Source organism: Eleutherodactylus coqui, chromosome 2 (genome assembly GCF_035609145.1).
Source record: "Eleutherodactylus coqui strain aEleCoq1 chromosome 2, aEleCoq1.hap1, whole genome shotgun sequence".
Lineage (NCBI taxonomy): Eukaryota > Metazoa > Chordata > Amphibia > Anura > Eleutherodactylidae > Eleutherodactylus > Eleutherodactylus coqui.
The window spans coordinates 28674405-28687774 of record NC_089838.1 but is presented as its reverse complement, the minus strand read 5'-3'; the positions used below and the strand labels follow the sequence as shown (position 1 = coordinate 28687774).

Below are 13370 nucleotides of genomic sequence, written 5' to 3'. Positions count from 1 at the left end.
CGGGATGGGAAGTAGAGAGAAATGAAAAACTGTGAGTCATACTATGCAGCTGGTCACACTGATCTAAGCATGTGACAGGTCCTTTTTAACCCTTTCCAATCCAATTTATGTCCTGGTTTTCCTAGGGGGCTTACTCTTTTTCTGCTGTTATACAACAGCGCTATCTGCTGGCTAAAGCCAGTACTGCATGAGGTGACACGTTGGATAGGCTCCGACAGCAGAGAGGCTGGCAATATACAGTAAGAGAACCCCGACGGACATCTTCCAACATCGGAGCTGTACAGCCTTAAATCATAATGTCTTCAGGGGTTAGACAGTGGATTGGAAAGGGTTAATAAAGGATTAACCACACTGAATATAAGTTTTTGAGTAGTCCTCTTCAGTCATTCCAGGGTTGCAGCACTCACAGCCTGTCCTTTGTGTCAGAAGAAGCCTAAAGGTTCCTCTGTCACATGAGAAGACAACAGCATTACAAATACCACATGGTAGTAGCCCTGTTACACATTTTGCATTGAGGCCCAGAAGCTTCAAGGTACCGTATGTTGGTCATGTTGGTAAAATTCAGCTGTGTCTTTGCCCCTTAAAGGGGTTTTCTGGGACTACACTATAGATGTCCTATTGTTTATGTTTTACTTCTTTGCACAATAAAAACACTTAAAAAATCATTTGTTTTTGTGCCTTTCTTTTTTAATACATTTTACTATAGTTCCACTAAGGGACTAGACAATGCGATCATATAATACACTGCAATACTTCTGCATTGGACCTGATAGGTGCACAAAGACAGCGGACTTGGCAGCCATGATTAAGCTGCCATGACAACCTGTTGGTACACTGTAGTCACATTGTAGGGGCACAAAGAGGAGTGACAGCTCCTCTGGCTAACCTCTTAGATGCCATGGTCACTATTGACTGCGGCATCTAAGAGGTTTAACTGCCCGGATTAAAGTTATCTCCGATCTGGACCATTACAGCAGGAGTCAGCAATATGTTACAGCTAACAAGGTGGTATAGCAGTCACTTCCAGAACTGAAGCACAGAGCATAGGCCATAGGTAACGATTAAGGACACCGGGGGTGGTGTCAGAAACTTCAGATGAGTGTCTGTGCTGCGCTTTGCTGCTGTCATGCAATTGTATCTGTATCTAAGAAAGCTTTAAGTTGTTCATTATTTTTGGACTACTGCAACTACCATTACAGCTAACACCCGCTGTCGATGGCTGAGCTTGTGACATGGCTGTGCTGTATACGCATGGTGCAGAGTGGAAAAGGGTTAATTATATTTGCACAATCCCTCTTAGTTAATCCTGCTGTTATGATCCCTAGTCTGTGGAGGAAAACAGTGAGCGATAAAGAGAGATGCACTTTCCAGCTGCTCTCCGCTCTGGCTAAAAGATCAGAGTCCTGGATAGGGGATCCTCATCTATTAAGTCAGGTCTTGTTAAAGGGGTTATTTAGAGAATTCTTTAAAGATTTCTGCAAATGTTGTAAAATAATAAAAGAAGCACCACTCACTTGTTCTGTCCACAGACAACGCACTGCTGTGTTAGAGGGGTGAGCTGTGCCCAGCTTCTCTCTTACTATGGCGTCTCTTTGGCACGAGGGTGGGCATATGGCATTACCAGGACTCAGCATTGGACCGAGGTGTCGGAAAATGAAAGCACTCATAGTGCTGAAGCAAGATGAGGCCCCACTTCCCAGATGATATCAGAGTTGATGCAGCTAGCACGCCACTGCGGGGAAGACCACCCAATGCCTGTGCCCTATACAAAAGTGATGTGTTGTATCACAGCAACAGCACACATGAGGAAAGCAACAGTCAGCACTAAGGGGAACCATTACAGCCAGTTTTAAAGTTGCAGGGGCGCTTTTTTAGGGCAGCAGTGCAGCGGCCACATCCCCATGTAGCCTGGGAGAAGACTGGAGGGCCCTGTAGAGGCCGAAGATGATAGCGAGGATGTTGTACCGCATGGAATGAGAGGGAAACTCACTTCTCACATGGGCCTCAATCCCGGAAGACACTGACAGCACCAAGGACCCAGGAAAGAACAAAGCCACTGGATATGTGAGACCGGTCTCCAACATTTTAGTGTGAACACACTGGAGGGACAGTGATGGATGGATGTGGACTGGGGGAGTATCTCCCAATAAAGGACTGTGATATTCTAAGTCAATGTTATTTTCATGTAGATATATAGAAATATTGCCTGTGACAAGGCATTCTGTTGCAGTGGTGTGCTATGCGCTGATGAAAATGTATGGCTAATGGGTGCGTTACACCGCAATGTTAGTGTCATCCTGTGGACCTTCAAAAGTATAGTATGGAGTACAACAATGATGATAGGTAGTTTCTAGAGATGAGCGAGCGTACTCGGAAAAGCACTACTCGCTCGAGTAATTTGCTTTATCCGAGTATCGCTGTGCTCGTCCCTGAAGATTCGGGTGCCGCTGCGGCTGACAGGTGAGTCGCAGCGGGGAGCAGGGGAGAGCGGGCGGGAGAGAGGGAGAGAAAGATCTTACCTCCAATCCTCCCCGCTCTCCCCTGCAGCTCCCCGCTCCGTGCCGGCACCCGAATCTTCAGGGACGAGCACAGCGATACTCGGATAAAGCAAATTACTCGAGCGAGTAGCGCTCGCTCATCTCTAGTAGTTTCAAGTGAAGTTTGAAGGGTGTTATCATTCCGAAATAGATGTATGTACCCTTGTCAAAAACCCTGTTGAAAAATGCTTAATTAACTTTGGTTCTCCTATTGATACAAAGCTGTGTTTTATTTTTAGTAAACTTTATTGTGTCAAACCAAAAAGTTCTGCCTTCATCTCCGTCTGTCAGCTGTTGCGCCATCACATAATCTGCAAATCTGCAACATTAGCGCTTATCCGTGACGCATTTCAGCTGCAGCTCTTCTAGGCCTCCGCTTCTTTGCTTACAAGTAAATATCGGACTGCTGCAACCAATCAGCGATTGCAATTGCCATTTGCTGTACTGCTTTTCCACATGGTGGTCCTTAGATCTCTCTCAGCATCAGGCTTCATGGATATGTATTTTGCTACTCCATATACTTGCATATGGCACCCATAATATGGCTATGTAGGAAGGCAAGAAAAGGCTGAGGGACCACAAAGTGGCACACAAAGGGCCTACAGCTCAATGTGGCATAGTACAACCTCTGCTTTATGGGAATATATAATTTCTCACCTAGGTAAGCTTATTATTCAGGAGCCTAGGAGAGCTGGGTGGCAAGTCCTGCGGAAACACTTAAATCACTCATCGAATCCTGATGAACTAAAGACGTGCTCAGTGGAATGCCAATGGCAGACCTGCCAATTTTGGTGTTATCGAGCTGTACAGCATTGGGCTGTAAGCACAGGTCCCACTTCAGGACATCCATCCCTCGTGCCACCCTCATACAGTCTGTTTCTAGTAGTTTGGTCAGAAACATGCAGACTAGTAGCCTGCTGAAGGTCATTTTGTAGGATTCTTGCAGTGTTCCTCCTGATCCTCTGGTCCTGATACTGAGTTGGTGCCCTTCTACAGCCCTGTCCAGCTCGCCTTGTGCCCATGTCCTGCTATCCGCTTCATGCTCTAGAGACTATGCTACAAGACACAGCAAACCTTGTAGGGTGCAGCGTCCGAGGAGCGGGCTCACAGCCGAGGAAACAGCGTGGTAGATAAGGGCCTTGTCACGGTGACTCTATGGCTCTACCATCTCCTCCCTTGGGGGTAGCACGGGCCCCGACCAAGTTACGGCTGGGCGAGATCGCAGGGTAAAAGTAACTAGCAGTTACCTTTAAGTTCTTTGTCACTCATGACACCACAGTTTGGTCGTCTGCTGTGAACCTTGATGATAGTAAATGACTTAGTCCATACACAGGGAAACTTTCTGGACAAACCGGGAATGGTCAGTAATGGCCTTTTACTGCAACCCTTAATAACATCCATGGTACAACAGAAAATTGGCACAGATACAACAGGAGAAGGTGGTGTGACAGGGATAATACTCTGGGTATTCCAGACAATCCACAGTCCTAGTTATCTGTGCGATCCTGCTCCCGGCGACTCTCTCTCTCTCCAACTCTCTACCGGTCAACACTCATGCTTCCGGAGCTTTTCTCTCTCCAAGCAGCGGTCCTTCCTTCTCACTCAGTGCTTAGTAGTAGCAGCGGCATATCCTGGGTAGACTGGTCCCAGGACACGCAGAAGGGCATCGCTCAGCCTCTTCAATTCTGTACACACACAGGCAGATCTCTGTCTGTGTGGCTCACTCACTTGCAGACTTGTCAGAAACACTCCTTGCACTGACTTAGACTGGCATGTACTGCTCTCAGACTACTTAGCATAGCATCCCTGCAAACACATAAATCTAACATGGTCACAGGACACATAACATGATACATTTTACAGACATAACCCAGACACTAACCCATTCAGTGCTGCAGAAAAGCAATACCCATAACTCTGATGCATTCCAAAATTAAGACACTGACTGGATAATGGCACATATAACATTATAGAGGTGCCCCACTAACTCTGGGCCACTACAAGGGCATGTATGGATGTGCCATCCTGGAGGAGCAAGACTACCTATACAACCTGACTGGGCTTCAGATACCACCTCGTGCTACTAGTCATGACAAGGACACCAGCAAAACTCAAAACTAGAGAATAATCGGTCAGTTAAGATAAGGAGAGAGTAAATGTCAGTGGCCACCACCTGCACATTCCCTTTTTGGGGGGTTGTCCTGCTGTGGCCTCTCCAGTGCACCCGTTATCACTTTCATCTGCACCAATGCAGTTGGAACAGATTCTCTTCTGCCTCCTAACAGGACAGATTGATATCCCTGAAGTATAAGTGACTTGAGGTTACACCGTGACGCTTAAAGAGCAGCTGCCCTTTCAACTAACTTTTGACATGTCACAGAGACATTTCAAACATATTGATCAGTGGTGCTTCCACTGCTGAGACCCAATTGATCACTAGAACGGGGGGTGCAGAACTCACCTGAGCGCAGTCGTCGCTCAGCAGTCTTCGCTGCTTTTCGGCTTCTTCTGGCACCTGAAGATGGCCTCATAGAGGTCTATAGAAACCTCTACCCCCTCTCTGCAGACATCTTTAGTTGCTGGAAGGAGACGAAAAACAGCGAAGACAGACGAGGGGGCACAGCACTCAGGTGAGCGCTGCAGCCCCCTTATTCCAGCAATCAGCAGGGGTCTCAGTAGCCGGACCCCCACTGATCAATTCTTTTAACATTTCTTTAAGACATGTCAACAGTTAGTTGAAAGTGCAGCTACTCCTTATGCGTTACCTTCATTTTTTTGAGCAATGTATATATTTTTTTTTTTCAAAGGTACTCCAACTGCAGAATGTTTTAGGTGAATGTGGATTAAGCATTTTTTTTTATTTGCTGGGAAATTGAAGTTGGATTTTATATGCTTGATTACAAAAGTGGACTGCTTAATCCCATGGGAATTGAAAACCTAGCTCAGGGCAACTCTGTTTCCCACGCTGATTTTCAGCATTCAATGGATGTGACATCTGTTTAGCTTTTTTCAGCTCTGCCATGCCTTTACCCTAAGCATTCAACCTATTTTTCCATAACATAGGACAGTCTTGCACAGTGCGGTATTATTCTATGTCTGTTCATGCTGTATATTTAGCATGCTTCCTTTTTTCATCTTGATGGAGATTTGCCGTTTTACTAATCTGGAGAATTGTATTAACTCTTTCTTCACAGTAGTCAGTTAGGGTAGTTTTGCATTGGCCAACAGCCACCCAATTAATCGCCCAAGCGAACAATTACGGATGATCATCGGCCTGTCTACACGTGGGAACCAACAGGGCAAGTGAGCGACAATCAGCTCACCTAAAAATGAGCGACTCCCCTAAAAATCTATGAATGACTGGCTGTTTACTATGAATGATGGCAGATGGCCGGAAGTGATCTCCAGCCCACTTTGCTTCCATTCAGTGAGCAATCACCAATCCTGTGTGAAAGCTGAGCGGAAATAATTATTCTAATCGCTAGGGACAAGAGTCGGGCGCTGACACACCTGACATCATCCCATGTACCCATAAATAAGATTCCCAAAGGAATATGTACTTACATTCACTTCAGCTCAGAGGCAAACTGGATACAAAAATGTAAATAATCAAAAAAGGATACAATGTATCAACTGTTGTAGCAGCTTTACATGCATCATAAATGCTGGAGGAATTCCTTAGCATTTACAGTACAAGCCATGCGGTGCGATTTCTAAAATCTCCTGCACTGAATCCACAGCGTTTTTAAAAAAAACGCTGCAAATTCTAAATCCACAGTGTGCCTATTTATGCGGCATATTTCAACCCTTAATGTATAGGGGTTCAAATCTGTGATAGGTCTGCAACAAAAACCACAGCAAAATTCACACCTTTAAGGCTGGGTTCACACGGGGCATAAATCTCACTGCACGGAAATTGCACGAGATTTCTGCAGCTGAATTCCCAAGACAATTGGTGCGGGTTTTGAGAGCGACTTATTCCGCTGCGGCCATTCCTCCCCATAGAGAGAAGAGAGCCCTCAGCGGAAACGGTGATACAATTGACATGCCCTGGCTTTGAATTCTGCGTGGCATGTCAGTTTCAAAGTGGCTTGTCTGCTGCGGACTGTCCACTGTAATTCCGCAACGTGTGAACTTGGCCTTACCACTGCGGATTTCCAGCATATTTGCAACAAGTGTTCTGCTGTGGAAAGCCCGCAGCATTTACGTTATATGTGAAGCCATTTCTCAGCCCATGTGAAAGAAAATGAAATGAGCGTCGATCGACATGCGTGGCAATTGGCACTCGTCGAATTGGGCTGAGAATTTGGCTAATGTAAAAAGACCCCTAACTCATTTTCAGACAAGCATTCATAATAGGGACATGTGTCCCAGCTTGACTGAGGGTCTACTGACCTGAACTGTCACTATCATAAGTTCCTTTGATGGTGACAGTTCAGGTCAATAAACCCCTCCAGTCACCCTGGGACACATCCTTAGAGATGCAGAAATGCGGCCGGAATATTCTTGCATGTAACTGACCGTAAAGAGGTTTTCCCATCTACCTATCCACTGTACCCTGTGTAATCCCCCTCATGGGGGGTGAGGAGGAAGTGAGCGGACTAATATAGTAATAAACCAGCGCTATAATATTACTAATAATATTTATCATAATAATCCTAAAGTTGACACATCAGCACTAGTACTATCACAAATAATGGTTACGATATCACTACTAGTATCACTATATTACTATCCCTTTCACTGATAAGAATACTGTACATCACTACAACATCTCTATATTACTATCAATACAAAATACTTTATACCGCTGTTATCACTAAGGCTGGATTCACATGGGTGTCGGCGTTTTTACATTCGCCCATCAGCGATGTAAAAACGCGTAAACGGGTGCACAAATCTAATGTTTGTGCACCCGTTCAGATGGCCCGGCGCATATACGCCAAACCCGCAATGCCGTTGGGCGGCGGGAGGCAGCTTAGCTCTGCTAAACTGTCTCCACCTTCCCTGCCCCCCGTGTCTCTTGGCAAGGGGAGGAGGCAGGATGGGGTGGGAGCTAGTGTGCTAAGCTCCCACCTCCTCTCCGCCCCTTCTTGCAGCCAGAAATGGGAGGGGCAGGATGGGGCGGAGCTTAGCTACTCCCATTGCAAACAGATGGCAAGGGGAGGAGAGGAGCAGGGAAGGGGGTGGGAGTTTAGCAGTCATGCTGCTAAACTCCTTACCACCTCCCTTCTCTGGCAGCTGTCATAGGCTCCCATAGGAGTCTATACAGCCACCACCAGCGTAAAAGCGCCCGGACGCAATGCCCTATCTTGGCCGCCTAGGCGCTTTTACGTCACCGAAATACGCCCATGTGCACTGATGCATTGTAAACCCATGCATCAGAGGGGCAGCGTATATCGGCCCATGGTTATCCAGCCTAATAATCATATAACTACTTCTAGCATCACTATAGTAAATTACTACTACTACAAGACATATTATACCGCTGTTTTTTGTAATGATAATATGGCATTACTATAACTAGTACTACTATCACTGTAATGTACACTATCCTATCAAAAGTATTTGGACACCTGAGCAAGAATCACAAGTAGCATGTATTTCCATATGTTAATACTTAGTGGGGCTCCTTTTGCCCTAGTGACATTGGATACTCTCCGTGGTATACTTTCTACTAACACCTGATACATTTCAGCTGGTATTTCCCTCCATTCATCCTGCAAATATCTGACGAGTTCTCCCAAACATGGATGCTGTTCACATTTTCTTACCCATTGTTCCAGTTCGTTCAAAAGATGTTCAATAGAGTTCAGGTCGGAACTCCGTGCAGGCCAGTCCAATGCATAAAACAGTGTGAAAAATCTCATAGCATGCACTAGTCTGATCCGTTTAACGGAGGACGCGTGTCCATTCAAATCAATAGTGAGAGGAGAAAAAAGGACAGCGCAAGTATGCCATCTGTGTGCAGTCCGTGTTCTGTCTATTTTCTCAAAAAGATGGAGAAAAAAAAGAATTGTTCTTGTCTTGTTTAGTTTTTTTTCTGCAGATGTGAAAAACGAATGTCACATGGAGAACAAAAGGCACATAGGTCAAATATGGGCTGAATGCTGAGGCCACATGGAGTTGCACACAGATGGAAAACCATCCATTTTTTGCGGACGTACCACAAATGTTTTTTAATGCATGTGCAACTAGCTTAACAGTGATCATAATAGCAGTTGTAGCATATGAGTATAATAATAATAACCATAATAATATTACAGTGCTGCTATCACAACCATGGTAGTAATAATAAATAGTAATTACTAATAATACAAATAGCTTTTATTATTAATCATCATAATATAGCATATTATTATACAAAGTATACATTCTACTACACATATTATATCATTGTACAATTATGTATAATATACATGCTGTTACACAAAACGTGTATATATGTATATATATATATATATATTACTATACATACTTCTATATGTAATATATATTACTATACATGATATCTATACTATATATATTACTTCTAGTATACATAGCATTGTGCTTAATATACATACTGCTATACATAGTATACCTACTCCTATACATAATATACATTCTGCTATACATAGTATATATATATATATATATATATATATATATATATATATATATCTTACTATGCAGAATATACATACTGCTATACATAGTATACCTACTCCTATACATAATATACATTCTGCTATACATAGTATATATACATATATATATATATATATATATATATATATATATATATATATAAATATATATCTTACTATGCAGAATATACATACTGCTATACATAGTATACCTACTCCTATACATTATACACATTCTGCTATACATAATATATTACTATGCAGAATACACATAGTATACCTAATCCTATACGTTATATATACACTACTATACATATACTACTATATAATGTGCATACTGCTATACATAATATACATAATACAATACATAATACATGTACTGCTATACATGATATATATATATATATATATATATAACTATACATAATGTACATACTGCTGTACATAACATACATACTACTATACATAATATACATACTGCTATGCATATATATATGTGTGTGTATATATATATATATATATATATATATATATATATATATATATATATATATATATATATATATGTGTGTGTGTGTGTACACATACTCCTATGCATAATATATGTACTGCTATACGTAACAGATACACACTGCTGTACATAACATATATACTACTATACATAATATAGCATACTTTCATACAGAATGTGCAAACTACTATACATAATATAACACACTATTAATGAAGAATAATACATGAGAGGATTATATTCTGCACATTAGATATTCATACACACATATATGTACATCATCTTCCTAATAGTAAGTGCTACTCCAAAACATACTGACGATAAAACAACAATACTAGAACATAATAATACCCAGGCCACTTCTAATTGCTTATCCCCCCTCGCAGCCTTACTGCTGTATCACAAAGTAACAAGAAGTATCCTCCGCTGTCTCCCATCCAGGACACTTGCTGCTCTCTTTGCACTTAGTGAAGCCACCAAATAAGCCTCTCCCAGCAGTCCACTTGTCTGTCCTCTGCTGCACCTCAGTCAGTCCATGGGAAGACTGTGCATTGCAATACCAGCGCTGTGAAATACAACTCCCCTTCTCCCCCTCCCCTTTTTTAACAGAAAAGCAGCATTAACTAGTCTGAGGCTGTGACACAGAGTCAGCTCAAAATAACCATGAATGCCCCATGAAGGCAACACATAAGATGCATATATAGATAGATAGATGTACCCTGGTACCTGCCATCATCAACCTGTTGCACAGAAGTGCCCAAGAGCTGCCAATCACTTCATGGGGTGTCTTTGTGGTGCCCCCTCCCTCAGTTCAGATTAATACACAGCTAGGAGGATAGAGAGGGAGAGAGACAGGAACAGATTGCTCTCTGGAAAGCCAGGCATCTGCTTCATAGAGGAGCTTGGTAACTATGGATGGAGGAAAGCAGCATCTTTGACGTCAGGATTAATGATTGCTCTCTCATCTGGGTTCCCTCTCCTTGTGTTATTTGTGTACACAGAGGTTTGCACTGCTTCTCCTCTCTTGCATATATATTCCATTTTTTTGGAAATCATCCAGCTCTAATTCCCATTACACCCCCCCACCCCTCTGTATCTCAGGGAGGGGAGGAGGTTCTTCTGTGACATCCTGCAGAATGATTGGGGCTGATGAATATTTCATGTTTGAAGAATGGAGATTGCTTTGGTGAGTTGGGAGAACGGTGGAGCCCCAGCTGTAGCTGGCAGCACAACAGGAGAAGATGGAACTACAACCACCACCATGTCAGGCAGAACAGCAAACAGGAGGGATCTGCTGCAAATCCCCAGGGCACCATCTTGGCTGAATGATTACAGTCAAGGGAGAGAAGAGGAAAGCTGCCAGCAACGACCACAACAACATCATCATCATCCTCACAAGCAACAGCAGCAGCAATATCAGCCACCGGGGACTGGACAAGCAGGAGGAGGAGGAGAAGGTGGTGGTGGTGGAGGTGGATGTGGAGGAGGAGGTGTGGGCGAACGGTTGCAAAGCAACGACATTATCATGAGCTACCCTGGCACTAACACCAAGGACTGTGATATAGACACTGTCATCAGGTTGGATGAGGAGGAGGAACCCCATGCCCACCACCACCACCCCAACCTGCCTGAGGAGGAGGAGGACCACCACTTTGACTTAGGTATCATGGACCACGAAAACAATCAAAGGGTCATCATCAACATTGCAGGCTTGAGGTTTGAGACTCAACTATCTACACTCAATCAGTTTCCAGACACTTTGTTAGGTGACCCTGAGAAGAGGATGAGGTTCTTTGACCCTCTGAGGAATGAATATTTCTTTGATCGAAACAGACCCAGTTTTGATGGCATCCTCTACTTCTACCAGTCTGGTGGCAAAATCAGACGTCCTGTCAACGTTTCTATTGATGTTTTTGCAGATGAAATTCGTTTCTATGAATTGGGTGAAGAAGCCATGGAGAGGTTCAGAGAAGATGAGGGCTTCCTTAAAGATGAGGAGAAGCCTCTTCCAAGGAATGAGTTCCAGCGCCAGGTATGGCTTATATTTGAATATCCTGAAAGTTCAAGTTCTGCCAGAGGTATTGCCATAGTCAGTGTGCTTGTCATTCTCATCTCTATCATCACCTTCTGCCTGGAGACCTTACCAGAGTTCAGGGATGAGAATGAGCTGCCCCCGACACTGTCTAAGGTGCTGAATGACACCCAACAGCCTACTGCCCCAAGTGGCCTGACAGATCCCTTCTTCATTATAGAGACTACTTGTGTCATATGGTTCACCTTTGAATTACTTGTCAGGTTCTTCGCTTGCCCCAGCAAATCTGAGTTCTCCAAGAACATCATGAACATCATTGATATAGTGGCCATCATCCCTTACTTTATAACCCTTGGAACAGAGCTGGCTGAGCAACAGACTAACAATGGACAGCAGGCTATGTCTTTGGCCATCTTGCGGGTCATTCGTTTGGTAAGAGTCTTCAGAATATTTAAGTTGTCCAGGCACTCTAAAGGACTGCAGATCTTGGGGCAGACTTTAAAGGCCAGTATGAGAGAATTGGGGTTGCTGATATTTTTCCTTTTCATTGGAGTTATACTGTTTTCCAGCGCTGTTTACTTTGCAGAAGCTGACGACCCAGAGTCTCATTTCTCTAGTATTCCTGATGCTTTTTGGTGGGCAGTGGTTACTATGACCACAGTGGGCTATGGAGACATGAGGCCAGTTACTGTTGGGGGCAAAATTGTGGGTTCCTTGTGTGCCATTGCTGGGGTACTCACCATTGCTTTACCTGTCCCTGTTATTGTTTCCAATTTCAATTACTTCTACCATAGAGAGACTGACCATGAAGAGCAGGTGATATTAAAAGAAGAACCTAGTAGTGCTCAGGGTAGTTGTGCTGGAGATCTTAAGAAGAGTCCCAGTAAATCTTCACTCAACAAGTCTATAGTACACTTGGAAAATGTTGAGGGCATCAACAATGGAACTGGTACCTTAGAAAAGACTAATCTCAAAGCCAAGAGTAATGTGGACCTTAGGAAGTCCTTGTATGCTCTGTGTCTGGATACAAACAGGGAAACAGACCTGTAGGGTCCTCCCTTCTCTTCATCATCGACACCAACACTGCCCAAATAACCCTACTAAAACCATGATTGGAACAAGGGATTTTCTTTTCTAAGGATGCGTTTTACAAATCTAGAATTTTTCGTCTCTAGGTAGCACCTGGACAGTATTTGCTGTTGGAGATACATTTTGTTACCAATTTTTTGCAGTATTTCGAGTCACTGATCTATTTTATAACTTTCATTGTTAATTGTTGAAGTGAGTCCCTCCTCTCCCCTCATTGGAGTTTTTAAAAAAATGAAAAAAAAAAATAAATCAAAAAGTTGTTTATTTTTTAAAGTCTGATGAAAAATTGCAACATAGTTGCAGGGAACAAGAAAACCTTCTATACATTTCTGAAAACTTTTTGGATAAGTAATAATAATACTAATATTAATAATAAAAACCCTGAAAAACTTATATTGTATAAATGGAGATAATTCAATTTTTTGAAAGCGATAGAATATAATTTTATTTTGTGAAATTTTCATCACCGAAGTAAGAAAATAATACTAAAAGTTTACCTACACCTGTTGTGAACAACGTTATGGTCATTTTAGTATGTGCAGTGCATTTGGTGCTCTTGAATATAGCAGGAA

At 43.0% G+C, this 13370-nt stretch overlaps 1 protein-coding gene across 2 annotated transcripts; it reads left to right on the top strand.

The window, feature by feature from the left end:
- Positions 1-10819: 10819 nt before the first annotated feature.
- Positions 10820-13363, top strand: LOC136611204 (potassium voltage-gated channel subfamily A member 2-like). Of its 2 annotated transcripts, XM_066590534.1 has the most exons (2): positions 10820-11338; positions 11597-13363. In XM_066590534.1, exons 1-2 carry the CDS (start codon positions 10849-10851, stop codon positions 12757-12759), a joined length of 1653 nt encoding a protein of 550 aa, XP_066446631.1. In that variant the 5' UTR covers positions 10820-10848; the 3' UTR covers positions 12760-13363. The 2 variants fall into 2 exon arrangements, with proteins under 2 accessions (XP_066446631.1, XP_066446630.1); XM_066590533.1 differs by having other exon boundaries at positions 10820-13363.
- Positions 13364-13370: the final 7 nt, after the last annotated feature.

Coding starts and splice junctions, on each gene's coding strand:
- LOC136611204 (XM_066590533.1), top strand. CDS start 10,849: ATGGAGATTGCTTTGGTGAGTTGGGAGAACGGTGGAGCCCCAGCTGTA.